This window comes from Malaclemys terrapin, chromosome 7, assembly GCF_027887155.1.
Source record: "Malaclemys terrapin pileata isolate rMalTer1 chromosome 7, rMalTer1.hap1, whole genome shotgun sequence".
In the NCBI taxonomy this organism is placed as follows: domain Eukaryota; kingdom Metazoa; phylum Chordata; order Testudines; family Emydidae; genus Malaclemys; species Malaclemys terrapin.
This window is the reverse complement of record NC_071511.1, coordinates 5644667-5669591: the sequence shown is the minus strand read 5'-3', so window position 1 is coordinate 5669591 and position 24925 is coordinate 5644667. Positions and strand designations below refer to the sequence as shown.

The 24925-nt window shown below is 43.3% G+C and overlaps 1 protein-coding gene across 5 annotated transcripts in view; it reads left to right on the top strand.

Annotated features, from left to right (window-relative positions):
* PRICKLE2 (prickle planar cell polarity protein 2) overlaps positions 1-24925 on the top strand; it is a 185356-nt gene that overhangs the window by 115533 nt on the left and 44898 nt on the right. For all 5 annotated transcript variants that reach the window (XM_054035701.1, XM_054035703.1, XM_054035702.1 and 2 more), the window contains one exon: positions 13913-14096. In XM_054035701.1, the coding sequence (XP_053891676.1) occupies positions 13913-14096 (184 nt within the window). The remainder of the gene's footprint in view (positions 1-13912; positions 14097-24925) is intronic.

The window sequence follows — 24925 nt, the reverse complement described above, 5'->3', positions numbered from 1 at the left end:
TTTTTTTATTTTTACAGATTTAAATGTTCACAGGTGTGCAAAATTATGGGTTTTAAGCATTATTTTCTATTTGTTTCCATTTAAATTTCCCCAGTTGCGGGAAATATCGAGGGGCATCAGACAGTAATTATTTAATGATGGTAGCTGATGAGATTCAAAAATTAAAGCTTAATAACCATTAAAACACAAATTGTCAACATCACATGTCAAAATATACAAAGTAAATATCCGTAAATGCTAATAAGGTCTCAAGCAGCACTTTTCATTTCTGTAAACGGCAGTTGTTATCGATGGAAATATTTTGTCCTTGGTTTGTGTTTGTGTGACGAAATTGATGTATTCCAACATTTACCAATAAAAATCTTATATCCTAGTTATAATGAAAGACTTAACATAAGCTTAGCTGTAACATAAGCTGCTGTTGCCATTATAAAAGTCACAGGGAATTAAATCCAGGGAACATGAAGGGTATGTCTTACATCCCCAAACCAAGGACATTTAAAGTTTACAGTGAAAATACAGCCTGTCACTTGTTGTCATCCTGCTTTGTTTTTCTAGGAAGAGAAGGGCAGCCCATGCAATGCAAATCCTGTCTTGAGATGTGCAGCTATGCATGATCTCTGGTAGCCACTACAATTATTCATATATTACCAGGATGCTTTTTCCTTCTGTTAGTATTTTAACATACACTCTACCCCGATATAACGCGATCTGATATAACACGAATTCGGATAGAACGCGGTAAAGCAGCGCTCCAGGAGGGCGGGGCTGCGTGCTCCGGCGGATCAAAGCAAGTTCGATATAACGCGGTTTCACCTATAACGCGGTAAGATTTTTTGGCTCCTGAGGACAGCGTTCTATGGGGGTAGAAGTGTATATAGATAATGGTGCTCTTCATAAAACAGTAAGGCAAACGGCATCACTTTCCTGTGGTGCACTGCAGTTGCTTTGCCATTTAACTCCTGGACCTACAACATCCATCACTCCATGGTAGGAGGCGCAGAGTGAATGTAGCAGCACGAAGGCAATCTCACCACCCCTGGCTCCTGACGTAGGGAATTAAGGCTTTAGTGCTCCTGCCCACAGATAATGCCCAGCTGCCAGACTGTTCCTTTGTCAGTGGCTGGTGCAAGTTAGAACTTCAGGGGCAGGCCCAGGACCAGCTAAATGTAAAGGTTGCTTAGAACATCCTGGTACCCCCGTGTCCTAAGCTGCCCAGGGTGCTCTGCTGCCATTGCTGATTGTCTTAGAACCATAGACTATCAGGGTTGGAAGAGACCTCAAGAGGTCACCTAGTCCAACCCCCTGCTCAAAGCAGGACCAACCCCAACTAAATCATCCCAGCCAGGGCTTTGTCAAGCTGGGCCTTAAAAACCTCTAAGGAAGGAGATTCCACCACCTCCCTAGGGAACCCATTCCAGTGCTTCACCACCCTTTGTCTTTGTTGTATATTTTTGTTGTGCAGGTGCCAAATTTTTGAGCTTGCTTTTCACTATGGCAATCAGTGTGCATGCGTCATGGTGGCCACCAAAGCAAAATGAATCCCACTGTGAAGAATTACTATTTAAGGTGTCAGCCATGCAAAACTCATTAGAGGACATAGTGGTTGCAATCGTAAGGCGCCCTCTGGACTTCAGTGGGAGTCCTCACTGTGGTAAGCAACTCCTCATGCTAGTAAACCCAGCCAAGTCATGTCTGCAGGAGTCCATTTGTAACCAACGAGCTGCACGCTGCGTGACAATTGTCCTGATTGTTACCTGGCTTCAAAATGGTTCCAGGCCGTAGAGTTCACACTGTCCTCTGTCACTCTGCCTGAGCAAACCAAAAAAGCTCGTTCAACTGCCTGAAGCGGTTATTGGGTAATTCAAAAATGATCATGTCTGAATATGTGTGTTCTGAGGGGCTACAGGGCGGTTTGCCACAGGAAGGGTTTGCCCATTTTTTCCCTAAATCAAATTCCTTGTTTCATGAACACTCAATGCTATGAAAACCACAGCTTGCTGGCTGCTTTTGCAACTCGAATTTCCTAAAGTAGAGGAGTGGTAGCTTTATTTCTGCTTCCTTGTTCAGGAAGACTTACGATACCCCTTTGCAGATAAATACTCGACGTCTATCCCATTTAAAACCCAATTGTTTTAAATGGTATAGACTTTTGTACATGTTTATTACAAATGGACTATTGTATATGTTTATTAGCTCTTTCTTCTACTAAGCGATAGTGTCATACTAATGAACAACCGAAGGATGTGTGAAGTCAAAGAAATGTTTTGTCCAAAAACGACTCGTTTTGTAGCTGAAGTCTGTGGTCACTTTGGAGCCTCCCAGCAGAGGGGTGGATAAGAGCTGTGAGAGTCTGGTACTAAGTACAGTGTCAGAATGCAGTTGGAAAAGATTGGAGGGGGATCAGGAGGGATCCAACATTTCTGGTTGGCAGAACTCAAAGGGTCAATACATGGTTCAAGTTGGCTGCTCTTCTTTTGATCTCTCACGTGATACTCCTAGGCCGATTCTACTGATCAGCCATTTAAAAATCCTATTTCAGGTTTTGCCCTTTACCAGTGCAGCACATATTTTGTACCAGATCACTATAGGAATCACGTCAAAAGTGCATATAAAGGTGTACAGAAAGAGTTGTGCTAATTAGAGAGATCATACAATTAGCTCACGTAAAACATTATTCAGGGACGCAAACTACAACTGTTTAGAGCAAAATAATCTCTCTGGGCTGAATTTTATAGCGGTGAAGTTGGAAGCATCCTGGATTTACACAGGTGAACCTCAAGGTGCATTAGGACAATAGACTTGAAGTTGACTGCATGCTGGAGTTTGAACACCCAGCCTCTATGTCAATATCCAGAGGATGATTTGCTTCCAGCCCTGTGGATTGAACTGCCAAGCTCAGTTGTGAAACCTGTTGCCATCCACAACTGCAGGGTTAATGCAGCAATATTCAAAATCCCTCTGTCTGCGGTGTCAAGAGCAACTGCAATGGTAATTCTTGGCACTGCGTTTCCACTGGGCAGACTGCCAGCTCCTTTCTTGGCATTTCTGTGTCAGTCCCTGATACCTCAGAATCTTTCGTTCCAGAAGGGTACTGAGGAGCGACTTTGTACTTTATGGTGACCGCAGTGTGGGATCTGGCCTCCAGTTGGCTATGCTAATGTCTTAAATGCCACACATTTATTTTTGTATGCTCTCCTGGTACGTCTTATGTATGAATCTTCCTCAGTCTCTCTGCCATAGACTTTTGCAACGTTAGACCTCCATATTTGACAGATCATTTCTATGCAGCCAGGCCAGGCTACAGACAGAAAATTTCACTGGGCACAACCCAAAGGGTGGTATTTGTTTTTTTAATATTACTCAAGTTGCTTAAACAAAGCCATATGGAGTGAGGTACGAACCCCAGCAAAACATCCCATACATTGGTTTATTTAGAGTCTTCTCGGTTGCTCCTTCACTATCTGGGTGCAGTGTTACAAGCACAGGCAATAGTGAAATCCATGTCAAAAAGGGACATTAGAACAGAACCAACCGCAACTCAGAAACCACAGACAGAGCTTGCAGCATGTGCCATATCCAGCACTGGTGGACCTACAAGGAGACGTGAGTTCCAAAGCCCAACCACTTTGCCCTCAGCCCTCTCTCATTTAATTCACAGGGGCTAGTAGCTGGAGCATCTGTTAGGGACTAGGATGTAGGTGGACTGGCCTAGTGGTCAGAGCAGGAGTCAGGTCTAGTGGGTGGAAAAGGCATCCAGGGGGAGGAATGAAGCCAAGGGTCTGCACCAGAGTCAACTGCCAGTTACCAGAGGCGGGCTCAAGCCAAGAGTCGAAACCGGGAATCAAAACTAAGGGTCCGAGCCAAGGGTCAAGCCGGAGTCAAGGGTCAGTAGTTGGAGACCAGGGTTAGAGCCAGGACTGGTCACTGAGGATTGGAGTGAGGCATAGGGGCAGGAGGGAAAGGCAAGGATCAAGCATGGAGCAGGCATGTGGTGGGAACAGGAGCGAAGGCAGGAGTGAGGCAGATGAAGAACAGGAACAGGGTTGGGTCCAGTAGTCAGGCACAAGCAGGGTCCAGTGCAGCCACAACAGGAAACCACCTTGTTGCTCAGACAAGCTTCCTGTTCCTCCTCCTGGCTTAAATAGCGTAGTTGGACCAATTGGTGGAGCCAGGCGATCCTCCAATCAGAGCACCCATGGGTGGTGCCTGGGCTGGGGCTATAACCCTGGTAGTAGCTTCCCAGTTCATCTGCTTCCAGTAGCCATTGGGCGGATGCCAGGCTGTGGCAGCTGTCTGGGACCTCCCAGGCCTGGGTTCAAGACCTGGGACATCACAGCACCTTGGACGAAGGCAACTACCGTAATTTCACACAGGAAGAGAGGCAGCTTCTAACGCAGCTGGGACCAGAGCCATTTCGAGCTCTTCAGTTCAAACCAACCCCTTAAACTTCCCTTGGAAATCAGCTGGTAGCCAGTGTAACGTGCTGTCTGCTGACAGGCTCCTTAGCCAGCGGACTGCCGCATTCAGTAATTGGCCGTGATTTCTGAATAGCTTGAAGGTGAAAGCTCGTCGTGGTAACCCAATCTCGAGGTGGCAAAGACGTGGGTAACTGCAGCAAGGGACACATCGGGGCAAAAAAAATTCAACCTTCCTGCCAAGAACTGTTTGCAGCTCTTTTGGCAACCGCTGCTACCGGGATCGGCAGAGATCGCTGGGGTGCTGACATAAACATGGATGTTTCTCCCAGCTGTGTTATCCACCCCAAAGCAACATTTCAGACTTGTCTTAGCCACTTAGTCTTCATCTATGTCCCAATCATCCATACTTTAGAGCAGCATGGTCTAGTAGGTAAACCATAGATGTGGGAGTCAGGAAACAGGGTTGCTCTTTCTTGATCTGTCACTGGTGTGCTGTGTGACCTTGGGGAAGTCACGTTCCTTCGCCGTGCCTCAGTTTCCCCATCTGGAAAAGGAGAATGTGATGCTTACTCTGCTTTGTAAAATGCTTTGGCTGCAAGTGCTATACAACAGCTAATTATGGTAATTTTTTAGCCTCCGTAAATTATTCCTTCTCCTGGCAGAGTCAGAAGAGATGGACGCATGCTGAGGACACCATCCCTCCTAATTCCAGATTAGCTCTCCTAATAGTTCCATAATCGTGTTCAGCAGGAGGGGTAACAGAACTGGACCCTAAGGAACCGTGCCTGAGAAATGTGTGTTGGATCAGGCCACTTTCCAGTAATCTTTCATGATACACTGACTAATGTAACATGACTCAGAGTTTCCTCACAATCAAAACATTGTCCAGTACTGCAAAAGATCATGGACTCATGCACGTATCAAGCAGGCTAAAAAGCACCCCACTAATTTTGCAAAATGTAGTTGATGGGAACTCAGCCATAATTTTTGTTCAGAAACCAGAGAATTGGTTTTAAAGGGATTACAAAACCTCCCATATTAATATGCACACAAATGTATGCAGATCCTTTATTACACAGATGGTACGACTGTCTCTTCTCCTTACCCTGTGCATCAAATATGAGCAAAACCAGTAGCGTGTGCTACGAGTCAGGGAATCGTATTTGCTGCACGTTCTCCCGGTAACGAAGTTTCTGTCTGATCTGATTTACTGAATTCTGTCCCACAAGAGACAAGGGAGGAAGGAGAAGCAATGCCAGGAATGTTGAGTGTTCCTGATCTGTCCCTTGTCCAGCCTGAGTGATGTTAACCTCTCTGCCTTGACAATCAATCTTGCCTTGATTGTTGCTGCTGCTTCCATTTTAGACAAGATCAGACTCGTACATTCCACGCATACGGTGATCCAGTGCGGTAGGATTTACTGACGACTGGAATCAAAATATAGAATGCTTATGCCCTACTGTATCCACTAGGTGTCAGCCTGCTGCCCCCACACCTCTCCCCTGCTCTGTGAAGTAGAACAGGATTCCACTTGCAGAAACATAACAAACGTCAGGAGGTTTGTGTTCCCCTATCATGGCTAGAACAGAGGGACCCTGGCTTTTATTCCTGGCTTGGACTGATATTGCCTTAAGCAAGTCGCATGCTTTATCATTCATGTCTCAGTTTACCAGTCTGCAGAATGGGTACTGTAATAATACTGACACACAGGTTTGCTGGCAAGGGTTACATGACAAGGGTCGATCTCCATTGACCCCAGCAGCTAATCATGGCACACGTAGGAGAATCGCATATCTGTTCACAGGAGTGTCATGTAGCTTTATTGATTTATGGCTGCAGAATGGTTGCAACGTGTCATTAGGATCATGCAGGAGATGGAAAAATGTGGCTAGCGGGGGCCTGCTTGCAATCATTACACATTCACAGCTGTTCCCTAATTAAAGATGGTAAACAGCAGAGTACAGGAGTGAAAGAGACCTAAAGAGAATGGCACGTTCCACCGCTGGGATCTGTGATATTTCATTAAAGATGACCTGCAAAGAGAAACCTGAGTTAAGGACAGATGTCTATGCTGAATGCGTCTAGTAATCAGAGGCTGTGTGTTGGAGACAGGAAGGAATCCAATACAGAAATCAATTTGAACTAATATGGTCAAAATTAGTTTCCCCATCTCCGAAACCCTCTAGCTGCAATTTGGTTATTGGGCATATCCCAGAATGCATCAGCCTGGTCGGTAGGATCATCTGGCCCATAAATCTGGGCTTACTTCAGTCTTTGCTTTGCAGCTCACCGTTAATGAAATATCAAAGATACCAGATCTGGAAATACTTCCCTTTTAGACTTTTTTCACTCCCAGACTCAGTTGCCCACCATCTTTGTAATAACGCTGAAGAAATGAAAGAAGCTACCATTGGAGCTAGTAGTGGTTCAGTGACTATGCAGTAGGCTACCAGACATGACAAAACTGGTGGATGATGCCTTGAAAATAACTTTGGCCAGAAAATTAAGGTTTTAAACCAGGACAGGGCAGAATAAAAGGTTTTCAGCACAGCAGGAGCTACTAGGGTTGCTGCAATGACAGGCCAGGAAGGGGTATAAAATCCCGTTGCCCTAAGCAGCGCAGTCCAGAAGTTGGCACAACCAGGTGGTTCATTTTCACCACCAGGTTTCTCTGGGGAAGCTAGACATTTGCACCATCCAGGGAGAAGTCACGTTGGCAGACTCTAGTGCTCGAGTTATGAGAGGTTTTGTAAAGTAGCCGCCTCTCTTTCTCTTCTCCACATCCCACCTTAAAGCTCACCCCCTTCATGAATCTCTTCTCTGCCCCTCTGTCGTTTGAGTTGCAGGTTCATCCAATTAAAAGTCATTGCAGGTTCTTGGGAGCAAAGGTCCTGTCTCACCTTATGTTGTATGAAGCACCAGGCCTGTTTACAATCCTCTTAATAACTCCCTAGTACTGATAAACATCTTCCCCCTATATTAGCTTTCTGCTGCTTCTATTGGAACACTGCCCCCAAAGATGCCAGTGGACATGGAGGCCTGCCTCATCGTGCTAAACGCTGTACAAACATCTACCGAAAGACAACCCCTACTGCAAAGATCAGTGAAGCCATTGAGAAACAGATGCGCCCGACACTGTGAACCTGGCTGCAACCCTGAGCTTGGATCCAGATCTCAAACTCTGTCGTTTGGGCCCATCGTTGCTACGAATTCTTTTCTTCTTGTTCTCATCCGCTCACTGTTACCGTAATCTTCATGGGGCAGCCGAGCTGTACAACAATGCGGTGGGGTTAGTGTGGCTTCTCAAGAGAGCTTGCACGGGGCCCTTGTTCTCCACAGGCCAGTCCGAGCTATTCTTGCCGTGCGGTAACTGTATGAATGCTGATTATTTTGCTGAGAGGCAAGTAGGTCCCCTTTCATTTGAAGCCCATGGCCAGATTGTATTCAGCTATTCCACTGCGGCCAGTGGGGAGTGTGTTGATGTAACTGAGAACAGAGTTTAGTCCCTTCTCTGCAGAGTGCAGCAGCAGTTATACCAGGAAAACAACAGAAAGACAGATGTTGAAAATAAAATGCATCCATCCTGTAACTTCGTCAAATGAATTGTTGACCCCGGGTAGAACAAATTTTTCGATGTGTTTAGGGAGGTTACATCTTGGTACCATGTGAAGTCAATTCAACGAGGGCTTCTTTCCAACAAAATATGAAACCAGGAAATGTTATTTTCTCCCTATTTACCTCCCTCCTTCCTGGGCCTGCTGCAGGGCAAACAAGTGTGTAGCTCCTTATAGACTAGAAATACCAAGGTTGTTCTGTATCTCAAGCTTCAGTACCCGAGCAGCCGGCATCCTGCTTCCTCCTTTCTTTATTTCCCCTTTCACAAGCTATTCATATTTTTCACACCCAGTGATTTTCCCCAGCCTCCTGCATCAGTTGGTCCCGCATCCATTCGTGTATTTGCAGCACTGCCAACGCCCATGATTTTATTGCGAGTCTTATGATATTTGGTGTTTTTCTGAAAGCCCCACTTCCTGGAGACAGGTGTGTCCATGAGAATCTCAGCTATCAGTTGAAGAAAAAAAGTTCTAGTCCTCCTGGTTTTGCAGAAAAACATGAAAAGGTGAAACTGAAAGGCTCAAAAAAAAAAAAAAAAACCCAACAGAAAGTAAATAAAAAGAACCCAAAATTATTTTTTTTAAACTCTCATGATTTCTAAGCCAATCTCGTGATTTTGGGGGCCCTGACTTGTGATTTCTGAATGCTTGAAGTTGGCCATGTTGATCTTGTCTCCCAAACGCATCTCTGAAATTTAAAAGCATGTTAAAATAGCTACTTATGAGTTTCTGACATCATATTAATTACCAGAGGGCAAGCATTTCCCTAATACAACCTGGCAACCCCCCACTGCCATCAGTGGGGATTGTATATGTGTATCCCACGGCAGAATTAGACCCCTACTATTAAAAGACTGATGCCAAAAAGGCTTGCTTTGGAATGAAGATGAGATTTCTAGAAAGATACTGAGTGATTGGCTTAATTTTCTTCTCCTTAGCAAATGCACACACTGTTTTCTCAGACAGCCTTGGGTTCCTCTGCATATGTGGAAAAGTTACGCTCTGCCCAGAACTTTAAAGATAAGTCTTTCTCGATCAAAACATCACTAGTGTTAAGTCAGTGCTGCTGGCTGGACAAAATGAAGTTAATGGGTTTACCCCGTAGTGAAATATGTGGCTATACCTGCGTTGTGTTACTCTTTATAAGGTAATGTATTTGGCTTGCTAGCTACGAACCTTGAGCTTGTCCAGACTCTCATACTCTTACCTCATATGTACAACTGGCTAAACACCATCTTTGCAACGGTCAATGAGTGTTCCAGTTGCTTTGGTTTGCAAGGACATGGTGTTAGTGATACTGTATACAGAGGTGAGCATTCACAGGGCCTGGTTCAAATGAGAACTAATTCCATTGATGTCACTGGAACTACACCAGTGTGAAACCAGCGTCAGAATTGGGTCCCCTTTGCCTTTCAAATAGAATACTGGCACTGTCTTCTCATTTTCATCATCTCTCTGCATAATTAGAGGTGTATCTGCTTATTGCACCAATCATTGTTCTGCCTTTGCCTCATCAGTTTCATCTCACAGAGGTGAAGTTTGAAATCTACACGTTTCAGATTTGCACCAAGGGAGATTATTTTTAATTGAATTGGGCTAGAAGCTCATAAAACAAAGATAAATATGTCTACCCATATAGAGAACAAATGGGAACTATATTTTAGTAAAGGAAAGTACCCACAGGGTATTGCGTATAGCCTTCATGAAACATCAGATCCCAACATTCATAAAATAAGGTTTTCAGAAATATTATTTTCTCAGCTTTCAATTATCTGGTAGCACAGTAAATGGTAACGGGTTCAGCTATACCAGACCCAAGGGCATTCTATACAAAACGATAGGGCTGCAGCCCAGCCTGACTGATCATTGTATACTGGTTGACAAGATGCTAGTGAGTCAGAGACTGGAAAGTGGGGTTGGCTAAGGATGGTGTAATGAGAGGAAAGGTAGAAAATTCAACTCCCTGATGGCAAGATCTTGACATCTGTAAAATCTTCCCAGAGAAGTGACAGAAGTCCCATCCTCTGAGACATTCAACACTGAAATGGGCAAAGCCTTGGAAAACTCAGCGTCCAGAACAATTCCACACGGCTGGGGAGATGAACTAGATAAACTATTTCATCTTTGCCTCTCCAGCTCTTCTGATTATATGAACCATTCTTTATACAGGCAGACGTTTTCCTGCTAGGAGATTGCACGGACCCACAGTCATTGGGACACAAAACATCCTTCCTTAATAGATTATTTTTAATACACAGACTACAGTGTGAAATGAGCAGCATCCCTAAGGGAAGGGACACGTTCATCTAGTGTAGCTGCACCAAGGATAAACTGAGTCCTCTCCATAAGAGTGAAGATCTGCAGCCGGGATCCCTTAATTGGTGAAAGTGTACGTGTACGGTAGCAGCAGGGACCATCCTTGTGTTCTGCATTTGTACAGCGCTTAGCACAACGGGGTGCGGATCCAGGACATGGCCTTCTGAGTGCTATAGTAATACAAATATCAGAATAATAAATAACTGAAATGTGTAGGAAGCAAGGCTATGTATGAACAAGCTTCCTGGATTTTTTCCTCACAAGCTGAGTTGTATATAGACCCAAGTCGAGTAAAGCAAGGATTCTGACTGACCAGTCATCTTTTTTGCTGCCGCTTCTTATTGTTAGACACTTTTTCATTTAAAAAAATCATCATAAATGCCTAGTTTACCTCATTTAATAATAACTGGAAACTTTAGTCACATTCTTGGCAGTTAAGTCCCATTAAATATTGTGGCCCTATCGCTGGACGGGGGTGCATAGATTTTTTTTTTTTTATTTAATGTTACAATGTTTGTACTTTCAAAAATCTTGCTGTCCGGACAATGACACAATTACGCAATCCTGTACCTGGTATAAAAGGCGGTCCGATCTAGGATAGTGTTCTGGTTTCAATGTGAGCTACTCCAGTTCCTCCAGAATGGATGTGATTAGAAGCCCACAGTGAAACTAACAGCCAGAACTATAACAGTCTAAACATTCACACTGGGGCCTGCTCCGACTCCCACTGAAGTGTATGGGATCATTGCTGTTGATTTCAGTGGGAGTAGGATCAGGCCCCTGGTGAGAGGGGCCCATGACACGTAAACCGGAAGAAAATAGAACATTAAAAGTAGCATCGGAGCCTACTACTAGTAATAACCAATTGGCTGAAAGTGACAATGTTTGTGACATGAGCAGTATGGGGAGAGATTGTAAAACCCATTTCCATTGTTCTTACGTTACTGCTATTTTAATATCTGCTGATTATATCTTTCCTTTTAACTGCTCTTCTGTTGAGAGAGACAGCCAGGAATTAATTAGGAAACACTTTTTCACTAGGATCGTGGTGAAGCACTGGAATGGGTTACCTAGGGAGGTGGTGGAATCTCCTTCCTTAGAGGTTTTTAAGGTCAGGCTTGACAAAGCCCTGGCTGGTATGATTTAGTTGGGAATTGGTCCTGCTTTGAGCAGGGGGTTGGACTAGATGACCTCCTGAGGTCCCTTCCAACCCTGAGATTTTATGATTCTATGAATTCAGTCAATGAGAAATCTGCTATATGCTCTGGTTCTCTTCTCTACCTTCACCGTTGTCTTCATTTTGCCCCCTGATATTGGAGTTTATTTTGTTAGTTCCCCACAATGAAAATATCGTGTGGCTGGCTGGCTGGAAGAATGTGATTGCTATACTGAGAATGACATTTCGTAAACAGAACTAAACCCTCTAGAACAGTGGTTCTCAAAGCCGGGCCGCCCCTTGTTCATGGAAAGCCCCTGGCAGGCCGGGCCAGTTTGTTTATCTGCCGCGTCCGCAGGTTCGGCCGATCGCGGCTCCCACTGGCTGCAGTTCGTCACTCCAGGCCAATGGGGGCTGCGGGAAGCAGCGTGAGCCTAGAGATTTGCTGGCCACCCTTTCCGCAGCCCCCATTGGCCTGGAGCGGCGAACCGCGGCCAGTGGGAGCCATGATCGGCCGAATATGTGGACGCAGCAGGTAAACAAACCGGCCCGGCCCACCAGGGGCTTTCCCTGAACAAGCAGCGGACCAGCTTTGAGAACCACTGCTCTAGAATACATGTCAAATTCGGAAATGCTAAGTATTAGCCTCTAACGACATTATTTATTCCGACCATATTGTCGCATATTGAGCTGCTTCTAATCATATCATAAAATGAGATGGAAACAGTTGTGAAACCAGCTGCTCTGCCTTTCCACAGTAGCTGATTAATTAAAGTATTCACATGAAATTGTGCCTGGATTATTTTTTAAGGTAACAGCCACAGGCTGTACTGAGCCCCTTTGATGGACTGGATGCAAGCCAGATGCGCTCTGTGCATTTGGTCGGTGTATATTTTAGATCTGATGAAAAGTAGGAAATGGGAAAATCTGGCAGATCTCCCTGGCTTGACTTAACGGAGCCTCTTGACTTTTGTGAGGGTGCATGTTTTGTGTTGTGGAAGGGCTCTGTGGAAATTTAGACAAAAACTGGATCAGAGTGCTAATAATATTAGCTCTCTTTGAAGCCATGGCTAAAATGAAATAAAGAAGTTTGGGAGAAAAAGGCCACAGAGTCTACCTGTTCCTGCTTTCAGGTTTTCCTTGGCTGTAAATTATAGCAAAAGAAACCAGCAAACTGTAAACCCATTCCCGCCCTTGTTTCTGTATTGCTTCATCGTTTTCTGAGTAACAGGTAGCAGGCTTGAATCTGCCCTTGCTGCAGTAGCGTAAATCTTAGCTGAAGTTAATAGTGCAAGTGAGCACAGAGTCTTACACGTTAAACGTAAAGCACACACTGATAGGCCATGTTACAGGAAAGCATTTTATCTTCCCATACCGCCGATAACAGCCCAGTTTATCCGAACTCTACTCCCTTTTCTCTGTCCCCCAGTGTGAATCATACCCAGCAACCTCCCTGGTTACACCGTCTCCCATCACTCCATTCACTGAATGTACTTAATGTCCTTGAAGCAGTTCAGGTAAATGGAGTTGTACTATACATCTTCTTGGCCTTTCCCCAGTGCGTCCTGCTCCCGTTCAAGACAATGGAAAATCTCTCCTTGACTTTAATAATGCAAGATCAGGCTTAATGAGCTAAAAAAAGGTGATGCGTGAGATGAATTAAACTAGTGCATTTCTGAATGGCAACTTGTAGGTTATTCCGTTACTAGTTATTTGTATTGCAGTAGCACCTGGAGGTCTCAGTCAGAGATTGGAGCCCCATTGTGGTAGGTGCTGTACAAACGCATATAACAGATGATTCTTGCCCTAAAGACCTTACAATCTAAGTAACTGAAAGAGAGACTATTGCCGTGGGATTGTGTTTCATAGCATCCTTTAATTTAACATGCTTAGATTATAAGACCTTTTTATGCCATTTTAAAGCAAATGTATGCGATTAGAATGGCAAAGGAACTTTTCATTCACATCTTTCCATTTCAACTGACATTTTACATATTTAATAGTACAGGCCAGGTCCTCGGCTGGTGTCAGTCTGAAGTCACTGCAGGTCTGCCAGTTTAAACTAGCTGAGAATCTGCTCTACACATATTTATTAGCCCTGTGGAAGTTTATTTCTCAGCATAAAGGAGGAAACAATTCTGTCTCCGACTACCTTCAATAATCTGGTACAGTCCTTGACTCTCCGAGGTTGTTTTAGCAAGTCTGGACTTTTTTCCCCCAGGAAAGACATAAATACTGAATTAGAAAACTGCTCTGGATGAATTGGGTTATTGCCAGGGGCATGCTGCCAATGAGCATGTGTTTATAGTTTGGGATCTGAGCTCTGCTGATTGGCAGCGATCACTCAGATTGTTTCTTTTTCAAAATGAAACTCACAGTTGGATCTGTTTCTTTGCAATTTGCAGGAAGATTTGCCTTCACTGTAAGTGCCCGCAAGAAGAGCACTTTGTAACAGTAATGCCTTTGGAGATGGAGAAGACGGTGACCAAGCTCATGTTTGACTTTCAGAGGAATTCCACTTCTGATGATGACTCAGGCTGTGCCTTGGAAGAGTATGCATGGGTGCCTCCAGGGCTGAAACCAGAACAGGTAAAACCTTTGGTTTAAAATGTACTTTAAAACTCTCCTGTAGAAACAGCCTGATTTTCAGGGGTGTTGAGTAGGAGGAGATATTCACCTGCAGTATGTTCTTCAGCCACTAGATGTCTCTGTGTGCTGTAGTGTAACAGATACAGTGTGGCCTAGGTAAACAAGTGAGACAAAGCTGGGACTTGTGCTGTGTGGAACCTGCCCCTTTTTTTTTTTTTCTTTTTTCTTTTTTTTTGGTCACTAGCTGTTTTCTCTAATGCCTCCTCTTTAAGAAAAACTGAGTCTGTATATCATGACACATAACGAACCAAAGTAAGTGTGTGACTTCCTGCACTAAGACCAAAGGAACATGCGAGTACCCAGCACTTCTAAAGATCTGGACAAATGCTCATACTTTCCCCGTATGGGTTTGGTTTCTCAGGCATACTATCTATAACTCACTGGATAAAGTCACTCAAATGACTAAAATGAAGGTTGCGTATTTCTAGATAGGAAATTAATAGGATGGATTTATCCCAGTACGTTGTCAGTGTAAAATGTTCATTTATTTCGATTACTTGCAGTTTACTTGATTTGTTTAGCCTTTATGTTGAGCTTTTACATTTTAGACTTAAAGCTTAATTTCCAGAGGAGATTGTGAAATGAGGTTAGCCTTGATAATTGCTATGGTGATCGTTTTGAAATCAAGTAAGGAGGCTGAAATAGGGTGGGAAGCCTATATTCTTAGTCTTATGCTAGCTGTCTTTAAATATTCTGTTTTCCCTAGCTTTATCCCGAAAGTCTTCGGCATTTCCTGAAATATTTTGGCACCACCCACAGGCTGTAAATATGATCTGTCGGACTGGAGAAAATCCAGTTGCATTTTTCTTTCTTGTCTCTGCGAGCATTACAGCAATGCCCAATCCCTGCTTTAAACTCCTTGGCACCTTACATTTCATCTATTGCCATCGAGCTGGGCTAGTTCAGATTCAGCATTGTTTTCTTTCAGCTTTCACAAGTGAGAGATTTCCTTTGTGCCTTCCCAGAGACTCGGAGGACACACATTTAGAGTCAAAAGAACCCAAATTCCAATATAATGGTGGCACATACTCCAAAAGAACATTGAGGTCAGCCCCTTGCATGGATGCTTGTTTTATTTCCAAGATGCTTTGACTGCAGACACATCCTGAGAAATAATGCATGTGCATGGAGCATTGGTTTAGGATCTTTTAAAGCAAGTCATCTAAAAATGCTGCCGGGGATGTTGAAAGTCTGACTTACTGCTCAGGTTAATCCATTTTAGTCTATGAGCTTCCAGCTTGTGCCTCTCTTTGAGGTCACTTTGCTCCTTGACATGAATATTAACTTTCTAGTTATGGTTCTCGGTCCACCTTCTCTGATCTTCAGACTAACAAATGTGCAACTCTAGGTCTGGCTGTAATCACCACGGAGATGACATAGACAGAATACGTACTGTGAACGAACCAAGTCTAGTGCTGTGAACCTAACTTGCTGTTGCGAAGATGGACGCTTTAAGACTTTCTGCTGACCTTAGCCAGGAGCCATTTTGGGACCCATCCTATTTTTGATGGGCCTCTAAGGGCACAGCGTCATGGTCTGACTCATCTATACTGTGGAAAAACGAGGCCAATACTTGACTTTGCAGGCTCTCTAGGAAAAGCAACAAGTGGGACCCTGGCGTGCTGCCATATTTAAGTCCACACACACGATACCGGTCCCTTCCCCCATCCTGCAGCCTCCTGTCTACTAGGCCCTGACTCCTACTTCTGGCCCCAGTCCATTCGTGAAGTTCCAAACCATTGGGTGATTTCCCCCTAAATGGATCAGGAGGTGGAGTGAAGCACAATTACCAAGAGGCAGAACTGGGGTTGCTCAATGAGGGGATTCAGTCTCTGCAGCAACTTGCTGGTACTGGAGTCATACATAATTGCAACCAGGCACATGGCTTCCTGGCTGATAAGTCAGATGTGTGTACATGATGTGGAGTCCCTGGAAGCACTATGTCTTATGCAACAGCATAGGCCTAAGGCAGCCATTAAACTAGCTATGGGTCACGTTCTGATCTGGTCTGGATTCGCTTCTGTGAATCTGGAGTAAATCTACTGAAATATGGATTTGCAGGCAGTGAACGTTTCCATGTGTTTTGTTACTTTTCTATAGCATTTCTCTGATATGCTGGTGGAGGGAGTTTTTCTTCAGTTTTCAACTCTACTAAAATCTCTTTAAAAAAAATAAAAATAAAAAAGTCTGAGTAGATTAGGAAATAATCCCGTGGAAGACTAGTGCTTTCTTGATATGTTTGGAGCACAGAGCTTCCATCTCAGTAAGACACAATAATTTACTAAGAGTCTTTGAAGGCTATCAGAGGAGGAGATGGCCAACATCCATCATTCATGACCAATTAGTCTTAAACTACTGCTTCTGTCCAGCGATTTAATGTTTCCTTTTTCTGTTTAGTTCCCCCAGTAGATCTAAGGTCTACAAGAAAAGAAGTGTTTCCATTTTCCTTTGGCATCAGTAGATGAAATTATGAATGAATATGAGGTCACATCCTCATGTATGGCCAATCCAGAAATCCCTTGTCCACAAATACAGTAGCGGGTTTTGACAGCTTCGATATATCATTACAGAATTCTGATGGTCCAAAAAGTCTATACCTAGATGTTTGTTAAGTATATCTTAAGGAGAGTCGGTGCAGTCAGACGAAGAATGGGTTGGGTTCTTGCCAACTTGTTCAAATATGGTCAATTAGAAAATGATGCGTGCTGACCATGTAAGAATCAGGTTGGTAACTTGACGCACATTATTTAACAGTAATAGACATTTGGGGTCAAGGATTTTATAAATAATAATATAAGAATTGTGTTGATCAGCTGGGTTAAAACCATATTAGCTAAACGATGGTGTTCAATGCCTGGGACTACAAAGTCTTGTACAAAATGGCTATCATTTGACCTCAGCGGTGGAAAAAGATTGATCTCAGAAGACAGAAAAGCTCTTAAGTCCCAATTTCAAAAGACTGGAACATTGGCCTGAAAGAAATCGCTTCATGGACCTGATCCAAAACCCATTTGACTTCAATGGATCAAGGCCTCTGTGAGCATCTGATTTATAAGATTATCTGAAAATGTCTTTTTTCTTGGAAAGGAATTTATCTCTTAGGTGAAGGAAAACACAGATATGCCTGTGAGGGGTATGTGGGATGGCTAGGGACGAACCATTCTAGGGAAGGCCTACCAGTCCAAGACCGGTTTTGTGCAGTATTTGTTGTTCCTCCATAGTTCATTACTCTTATCTGTGTTTTGCATCTCAGTATTAAAAAACCAATAGAGACAAGTAAATTGGAATCACAGACAAGCACTCTCTGCTGACTCAGGAAACCTGGGAGACAGTGTCAGGAGTCAAAGTCTTGGCTGGAGCTGGTGCTCTGCTAGCTAAATCTTCACCTGGCTCCCTGCAGGTATGTTCCATTAAGGGCATACATTTAAAATTGTAAGTGTGTAGTTTCTATATGGTTGGACACTGCAGGAGGGAGAGCGGGGGTTGGAGTTCCCAGGGGCTGTGGTTTGTTAGCTAGAGAAATTTAGACCAAGGTTTAACATCCCTACTTCATTTCTGACTAGGAGGGATTGTGGGGGGTTTATAGCTTGTTACAGGAGCACTCGTTTGCTCTTCCAGTGGCTTTCGAAATTCAAAGCGGCGTCAGTGCTGGTTCCAATTTTTCAGAAATGTCGTATAAACTGAGCTACAGACATATTTAAAAGCCCCGTCAAAGTCAAAAGCTTGACGCAGCCTTAATGTTGGCATCTGTACTGTGCCTCAATAATATGAGATAAGGGGATGTGATGGGCATGTTCTGTAAGCTGAACAAAAGATAGTAGTTAGTGGTCCTCTCTTTCAACTGCCCCATAACCTCCAACTGGGTTTTCTGTCGTTCCCAGACTGAAACCCCCCTTTATGTAGCAAAAAAATTTAATCCCCTTTTGTTGATAGCACAGTTGCTCAGGACAAATCCCTTAAAAGTTATAAAAATATGATCTAAGGTAATATTAATAGTGCTAAGGGTCATGAGACCGATTTCTTCCACAACGAACACTGCAATCGTGGCCTTGAGAGCTTTGCAACATGGTGTGAAATGAGCAGCTGTCACAGAGAATCTATTCAATAGTTAATACATTCAGTGGCTTCTGTTTTGTATCTTTGGCTAGACACATACGAAGGAGGCCTAGTTTATAATACCCTCAAGCTACAACAGTAGCTATTCTAGCCGTTAAACTGTAGGGCAAAGAACAGGCAAGGGTCTCCTATAGCTTTAGTCAAATTCGCAGACTTAACCACTAAATTAAAGTTGTCAACTATTGCAGCTTTGCATATGGGAGAAGGAAAATGTATTTTTAGATGCTCTGCCTTGCTTTGCTACCGGTGCATTGCTCAGGTTGTGTAAAAGGAACAGACCCCATCTCCCAGCTGAAGATTGCACAGGGTCGGGGGGTTCCCAACAGAGAAAAGGCCAGTATAGCCAGGTATCCCTCGCTACAGCCCCGATGCAGCGGATGTGTTGGTGGCAGACAATAGAAGTGGCCAGGGCATGCCGTGTTCTGACAGATGTTCCCTTGGGGCCCTTTGCCAGCTGGCACAGGTTACAGTTGCCTCACGCTGCTCTAGAGTCATAGATTTGTTTTACTTGGAATATGTTTTATTGTCTCTATAGATTCATCCTCTAACGTGCTGTGGGGCTATGCTGGGAATCCGGGAACAGTAACCCTGTTCATGGTGCCTGCCTCTCTCTCTGCTTCACTGAATGTAATCACGATAAAGCGGAGAATCCAACCCGTTGTTCAGTGGGATCAATTTGGTCCTCCTTAGCTGATGGAAATGGCTGGAGCAGTTTGATTCTTGTGGAATTTCCCTTCCCTGACTTGTACTATCAGGGAGTTCATTAGCGTGTTTGTATAAACCGTTAACATCAGAAACCAGATGCTGATGGTTCTCCATTTATTTTTCTTTTCTTTAAACTGGAATCTAAAGTAGTTTACGTGTTTTGAAACTGGAAGGAGTTTATGTGTTTTGAAACTGGAAGTGTTTTGAAACTGGAAGTGTCCTGGGCAGCAGAGGTCAGAAGCAGGGGAAATATCAAGGACAGGGAAATTAAAATTGACACATCCCACCGTGTTAGGTCTAACATTCTACAGGAACTTTATTTCAGCATGCAACATCCGCTACCTTTGCATGTTACGGTGTGGCTCCAAGTGTTATATTCTACTGTAAATACGGAAGAATTCTCAGTTGGGGCACTCTGGTGACTCTCTAAACATGCCCATTACGGTACCTGCAGTAAATGATTGTCCCAGTTCTTGCAGGCTCCTGGGATTAGTGCTGTTGGGAGGGGTTTTGATGCAGTGAGTTGGTAGATCCCAGCATAAAATAACTGCTAATCATTTTTACAAGTGATCTTAAAGGGTCATTGTAAGGCTACAGTTAGGTTTTGTCCCCTCCTTGTCTCCCTCCCAGGCTTTTACAAAATCTAACACTAGTCGATATTTTTCCACGATTTCATTCTTTTTCTGTAATGCCAGTGAAGTCAGCTTGCTTAAAGAATGTTTGCAAACCAAGCCTTGCAGAGTTCGGCTAGAGCATGAGAAACGGAGTGTGATGGAGTAAAACACCACTGAAACTGACTCATCTACCTCTGCCATCCATGCCAAGAGAAATGGAAAAAGTAAAACCAGCGAAAAGTTTATGGGGTCATTGGTAACAAAGGGATTTTTTTAACTCTAATATTTTTTTGAACTGTCTCTGTCCCTTTAAATATGACTAGAAAGACAACAGGAACAACAGTGCCGGATAATGATTGAATAAGAAACGTGGCAGAATTCTGATTTGCCAATAAGAGTTCTGAGCAATCCCCATAAAAAGAGCCAGATCCTCTGCTAGCGTAAATTGGCGTATTGAGGGGTCTCCATTTGGTCCTATGCCACCCTCTCTGCAGCCCTGGGTGTCTTGATGGGGGAGGAATGGCCTCTGATTTTAAAGTAGCTGAGAATCTGACCCATGATGTACACCAGATAATTCAGATCTACCTGTGCTTTGCCATTAGACCTCCAGAATTTTAAAGCCCCAGTTTCTAAGGGCCCTGGAGGGTGCATGTAGACTTATAGGGTGATGAAGTTCTCATCCCACCTAGGATTTTCATCTACGATACACCTTACCCGAGTACACCTGTCTTGTACCGTGAGGCTTAAAATCAAAGACAGAATGATTTCCAGCGCCGGAGGCATGGGATTATATGCACACCTTGGTGTTCCTCAATTATAATATGGATTAATGTGGTTTTAAATACTAACAAACATACAAGGATTCTTTTAATATGATTTCTTTCCTGCCAGAGAGATTTATTTATTCTTCCTGCGTGATCGCCGCTGGGCTCCATTAGCTAGTCAAATTGTTTGTGGTCGCACCCCGATCTTAGATGAGTTTTTATTTGTTCTCTGTAGGTGTTTATCGCTAGGTCCATTCCCACACTTGTTATCCGAATCTAGTTCACTCCCCTGTGCATGTCCTCTTACCCCCCAACACACACACTCTGTCTCTCTGAGCCAGAACAATGGTTCAGCCCAGTATGGAATGTTTAGGGAGGAAATTAAGTGGAGAGATTCCAGAGGCTCGCGCCAAAATCCAGTCTTTGTGTATTAAAATAGAAAAAATAATTGGCCTCACAAAACGTTTTGCCTTCCTAGTTTGGATTTAATTATAGTGTCCAGCCCCTGCCCTGGACAGAAAGTGGGTGAGGGAAGGGATGGTCTTCTGATTAAGCCATTGGATCTGGAAGTCGAGATCTAGGTTCAACTCCTGACTTTTCCACAGACTCCCTGTGTGACCGTAAGCCAGCTATTTAATCTCACTGCTCCTTAGATCTCCATCTGTAAGATGGAGGATATAAATACCTCCTTTCTGTCTTGTCTGTTGAGCTTGTTAGCCCTTCAGGGCAGGGTCTCTCTCTTACTATGTGTACGTACAGTGCCTAGCACATGGGCCTAGATCTCAGTGAGGGGAACCTAGACATTATTGGGGTACGACTGCTATGAATAGTAAGTACTAGTCATCTGTCTGTGGTATCTGACTAGCTGTTTATGTGTTGACTTAATACAAAGGCTATTTGTCAAAATATATTGTATCATATACTATTCATGGGGAAACATGATGGGCCAAATTTTCAGAGGGATTTTAACCCTTCCTCTAATTTTGCAGATGCTGTAATTTTCATGCATAGAAGTTGTAGAATTGTGTTCCATGGACATGTAAATAAGGGCACATGCAAAATTCTGGAGGTATATTTTTTTAATTTAGCCCAGTCTGAACCATATAAATATAAACTCCAACTACAGCAAGAGAACAGTGTTCATTTCTTTAGAGGTATGTCAGTTTTAAACACACACTATTAAAGTCCATGAACCATCTTGTAAAAATGCCATTTAATAAGTGAGTCTTCAGGGAGAAGTCAGAGTGGGACTAGAACCTGGATCCCTGAGTTTTAAATGCTCCACCGGATGAGTTCCAGAAGCAGCTTTGCTAGTTCAAGCCAGTGCAGACTTGTTTAAACTGTTTGTTGCATTCTTCCCACTTAAGCCAATGTTCATTTTCAAGCTCTCACACAGAGGGTCATGAGATGAGGCCACAAGCAGATTTCACATACACACACATGTACCAGCAGAAACGGCCCCACACCTCATTATGTAAACAGCTCTGCATGCCGACATGATAAATTCACTTTCGGTGAGGGGTCAGTGAGGAGGGATAAGAGCTCTATATGTTCCCAGATAGGACTGTAGAATCAGGAGCTCTCTGCTGCATAAGCAAATCCTGCAGCAATGCTAGCGCTCTCTCATGAGTCCCCTCCTGGTCCCTGATTAGTCACAGGTAAGATGTGACTCATCATCTCACTGTCACTGGTGGACTTCAATGCATCCTGCTGCCTGCCTGACTGCTGACATTCATGGATTTTGCACAGAGCCATGGGCAGGATATAAATGTGTGCCTCTCAGTAACTCCTGATTGAACAATAGGCTGCAGATCCGCACCCAGTTCTATACCTAATGCTTTTAGTTTGCATAGGGCTAGATCCTGCAAAGTTCTGAGTGTGCTGGCCATGATCCAAGGAAGCACTTGAGCATGTGCTTGACTTTAAGCACACGAGTGAAGCTCATCATCAGAAGCAAGCTCCCCACAGATCGGGACACATCAAATCAAAGCGGTACCAGACCCTGCCCAAACAACAGATGCAAAACCTGCAGACATAATATCTCCACTGGTACGAGGATCAGGACCCCCTACAACAGATCCTTCAAGAGCCACAGTTCCTATACATGCCAATCACAACCTGTGGTGTGTCTCATCCAGTGCACTAAATGCCCCAACGACAACTATGCGGGTGAAACCAGAAAATCACTACGCTCTTGAATGGACTTGCCCAGAAAAATGATAACCGACAAAAACACCCAATCATCCGTATGTGATCTTTTCACAAAGCGATCGCCCCATATCTGATCTCTCAGTCCTTGTCCTCAAAGGAAACCTGCACAACACCTTCAAAAGACAAGCCTGGGAGCTGTTTAAAACCCATGTTCAGTGTCTAAATCAACCAAACCCAGGTACTTAAGCTTCCTGCATTAATGATCTTGGAACTTTGGCAACATACATCACATGCTAAGAAAGGCATTAGGGACAGGCTGGGTTGAAGCTGAGATGTTGAAAATACCAACTATGTAACACACTGCCCATGTGATCACGTCTCCTTTAGTTGTGTTGGCCAGCCACTAGAATATTGTTACTTTCTCACAGCTAAACAAGTTCTCCTGTAGCCCCAGAGTCAGAGAGTCGTGGTTTTGATATTGAAGGCTCTGATATTACAGTAATGAAGACCATGCAGCTATCTGGATAGAAAACAGAGGGAGATCAGTATCCCTGTGTTATGTTTTAAGAGCAATAAAGCTTTTAAATATTAAAAAGTTATTTATGTTGTGGAATTGTATTTCGGATGGTTGTTGCTACAATGATCCCAATGAAACCGAAGCAGAGGACTAGTCTGAACTGTAAAAAGGGCTTTATTTTGGCAATGTGAGTAACCAGATCCCAGACTGACATTTTAATGAGAAATAAGTAAATAAGAGGGTCTCATTGGCATGTGGCTGTAGAAACAGGAGAGCGATTATTTTTTAGACCAGCCGATGCAGTTTATATTTCTAAACACTCAATCGTAAATGTTCAGATACCATCCAGAGCTTGTCATGGGAGGAAAAAATAATGGTTGAGCCCCCCTTTGCTACTGCAGCTCAAGGCAAAAGAGAGAGCTGATGCTACTCCCAATGTCTTGCACATGGAATGTCTTTGTCAAACCATAGCTTGAATCCCTGCAGTGTGTGTGCAACCTTTTCTTTCTGAAAGAGGTTCTGCATACTTAGTCACTAGAAGAAAACAGATTCACCAAAGGAATCTGAAGTTATCATTTATTCATACTTTGAAGGTTAAACTTCTAAACTGAGGAATTAAACTGAAAAACAGCCCCAGAACTAAGACTGGAAAACATACAAGCATTTGTGTACTAATGTAATTATTTCCCTCAATTAATTGAACAGAGTTGGCTCAACTTAAAAGAATTTTTTTTTCCTAGTTTCATTTTACGAGGATTTTTCTTTTCTCTTGAAGGAGCTATTAATTTCCAAAATACTTATTAGCTTTTTTGCTGGTAATGTCTTCTTTAAAATGTATATTGTTTGATCTACTTTTTGAGGTGGATGGGGGAAGATGAGACCACATACTTTGGGAAAAGAAGGATCAGTATAAAGATCAATCTTTCATTTTGTCTTGTTTTCCTCTGCTTGTTTTGTGAATTTCAGTGTGTGTGTGTGTGAGAGAGAGAGAGACCTCCTTAAAAGCAAGACTAGGCCTGTTAAAGCTACTCCCCTTGTCTTGCCAGTATTTCTGAGTCCCACCCTACAATGCCTTTCTATTCCATTACTGTCAGGTTACTGGTCCAGGTTGTATCTTGGGGTCTGTGACGTGGGTTAACTTTTATTAGGATTTGGCCTGAGATCTTTTAAATTCCTTCACGGTCGATCTAATTCAAATCGGACACCAGTCACAGAGGAGAGAGGAACACAGATTAATTCAGAGTGAAATCTAACCTCGCCTCCTTAAGAGCCTATGAATTATAACAGTGCTTGCTAAAATAGCTACAGACAAAGGAGGTTGTTACAAAGAGAAATAACACAAAACTGAACTTTTATGATGTATGTGGCAAAAGTACTGAATAATGTAGTAATTAAAAATAATTAACATTAAAAAAAAAACATTATTTGGGTTACGCTACAACACGATTCTGTGGTGTAATCAAATCTTATATACATTTCCGGCCTCCCCCAGAGCCTGCAGAAATCAGTGGAAAGACTCCCATTCATGTCTGTGGGCTTTGAATTAAGTCCTTACATAGCATCTTCCATCTGTATTTTACACGTGATGAATTAAAAGTACAATGATTCACTGTGTGCAGACAAATGACATTATACCCATTTCACAGTTAAGCCGACTGAGACTTGGAAAGAACAAAATTTTCAGATGTCTCTACTTATTTGGGGTGCCCATCTTGAATTCTCCAACATTATTATTTATTTATTTATTAGCATTACCTAATGCCAACAAGCCCTAGTCATGGACCAGAACCCCACTGAGCTAGCTCTGTACAAACAAGAACAAATAGACAGTCACTTAGGGCCTGCTTTTCAGAAGTGCTGAATACTCACTGTTCTCACTGACCTCACAGACTTGGAAGTGCT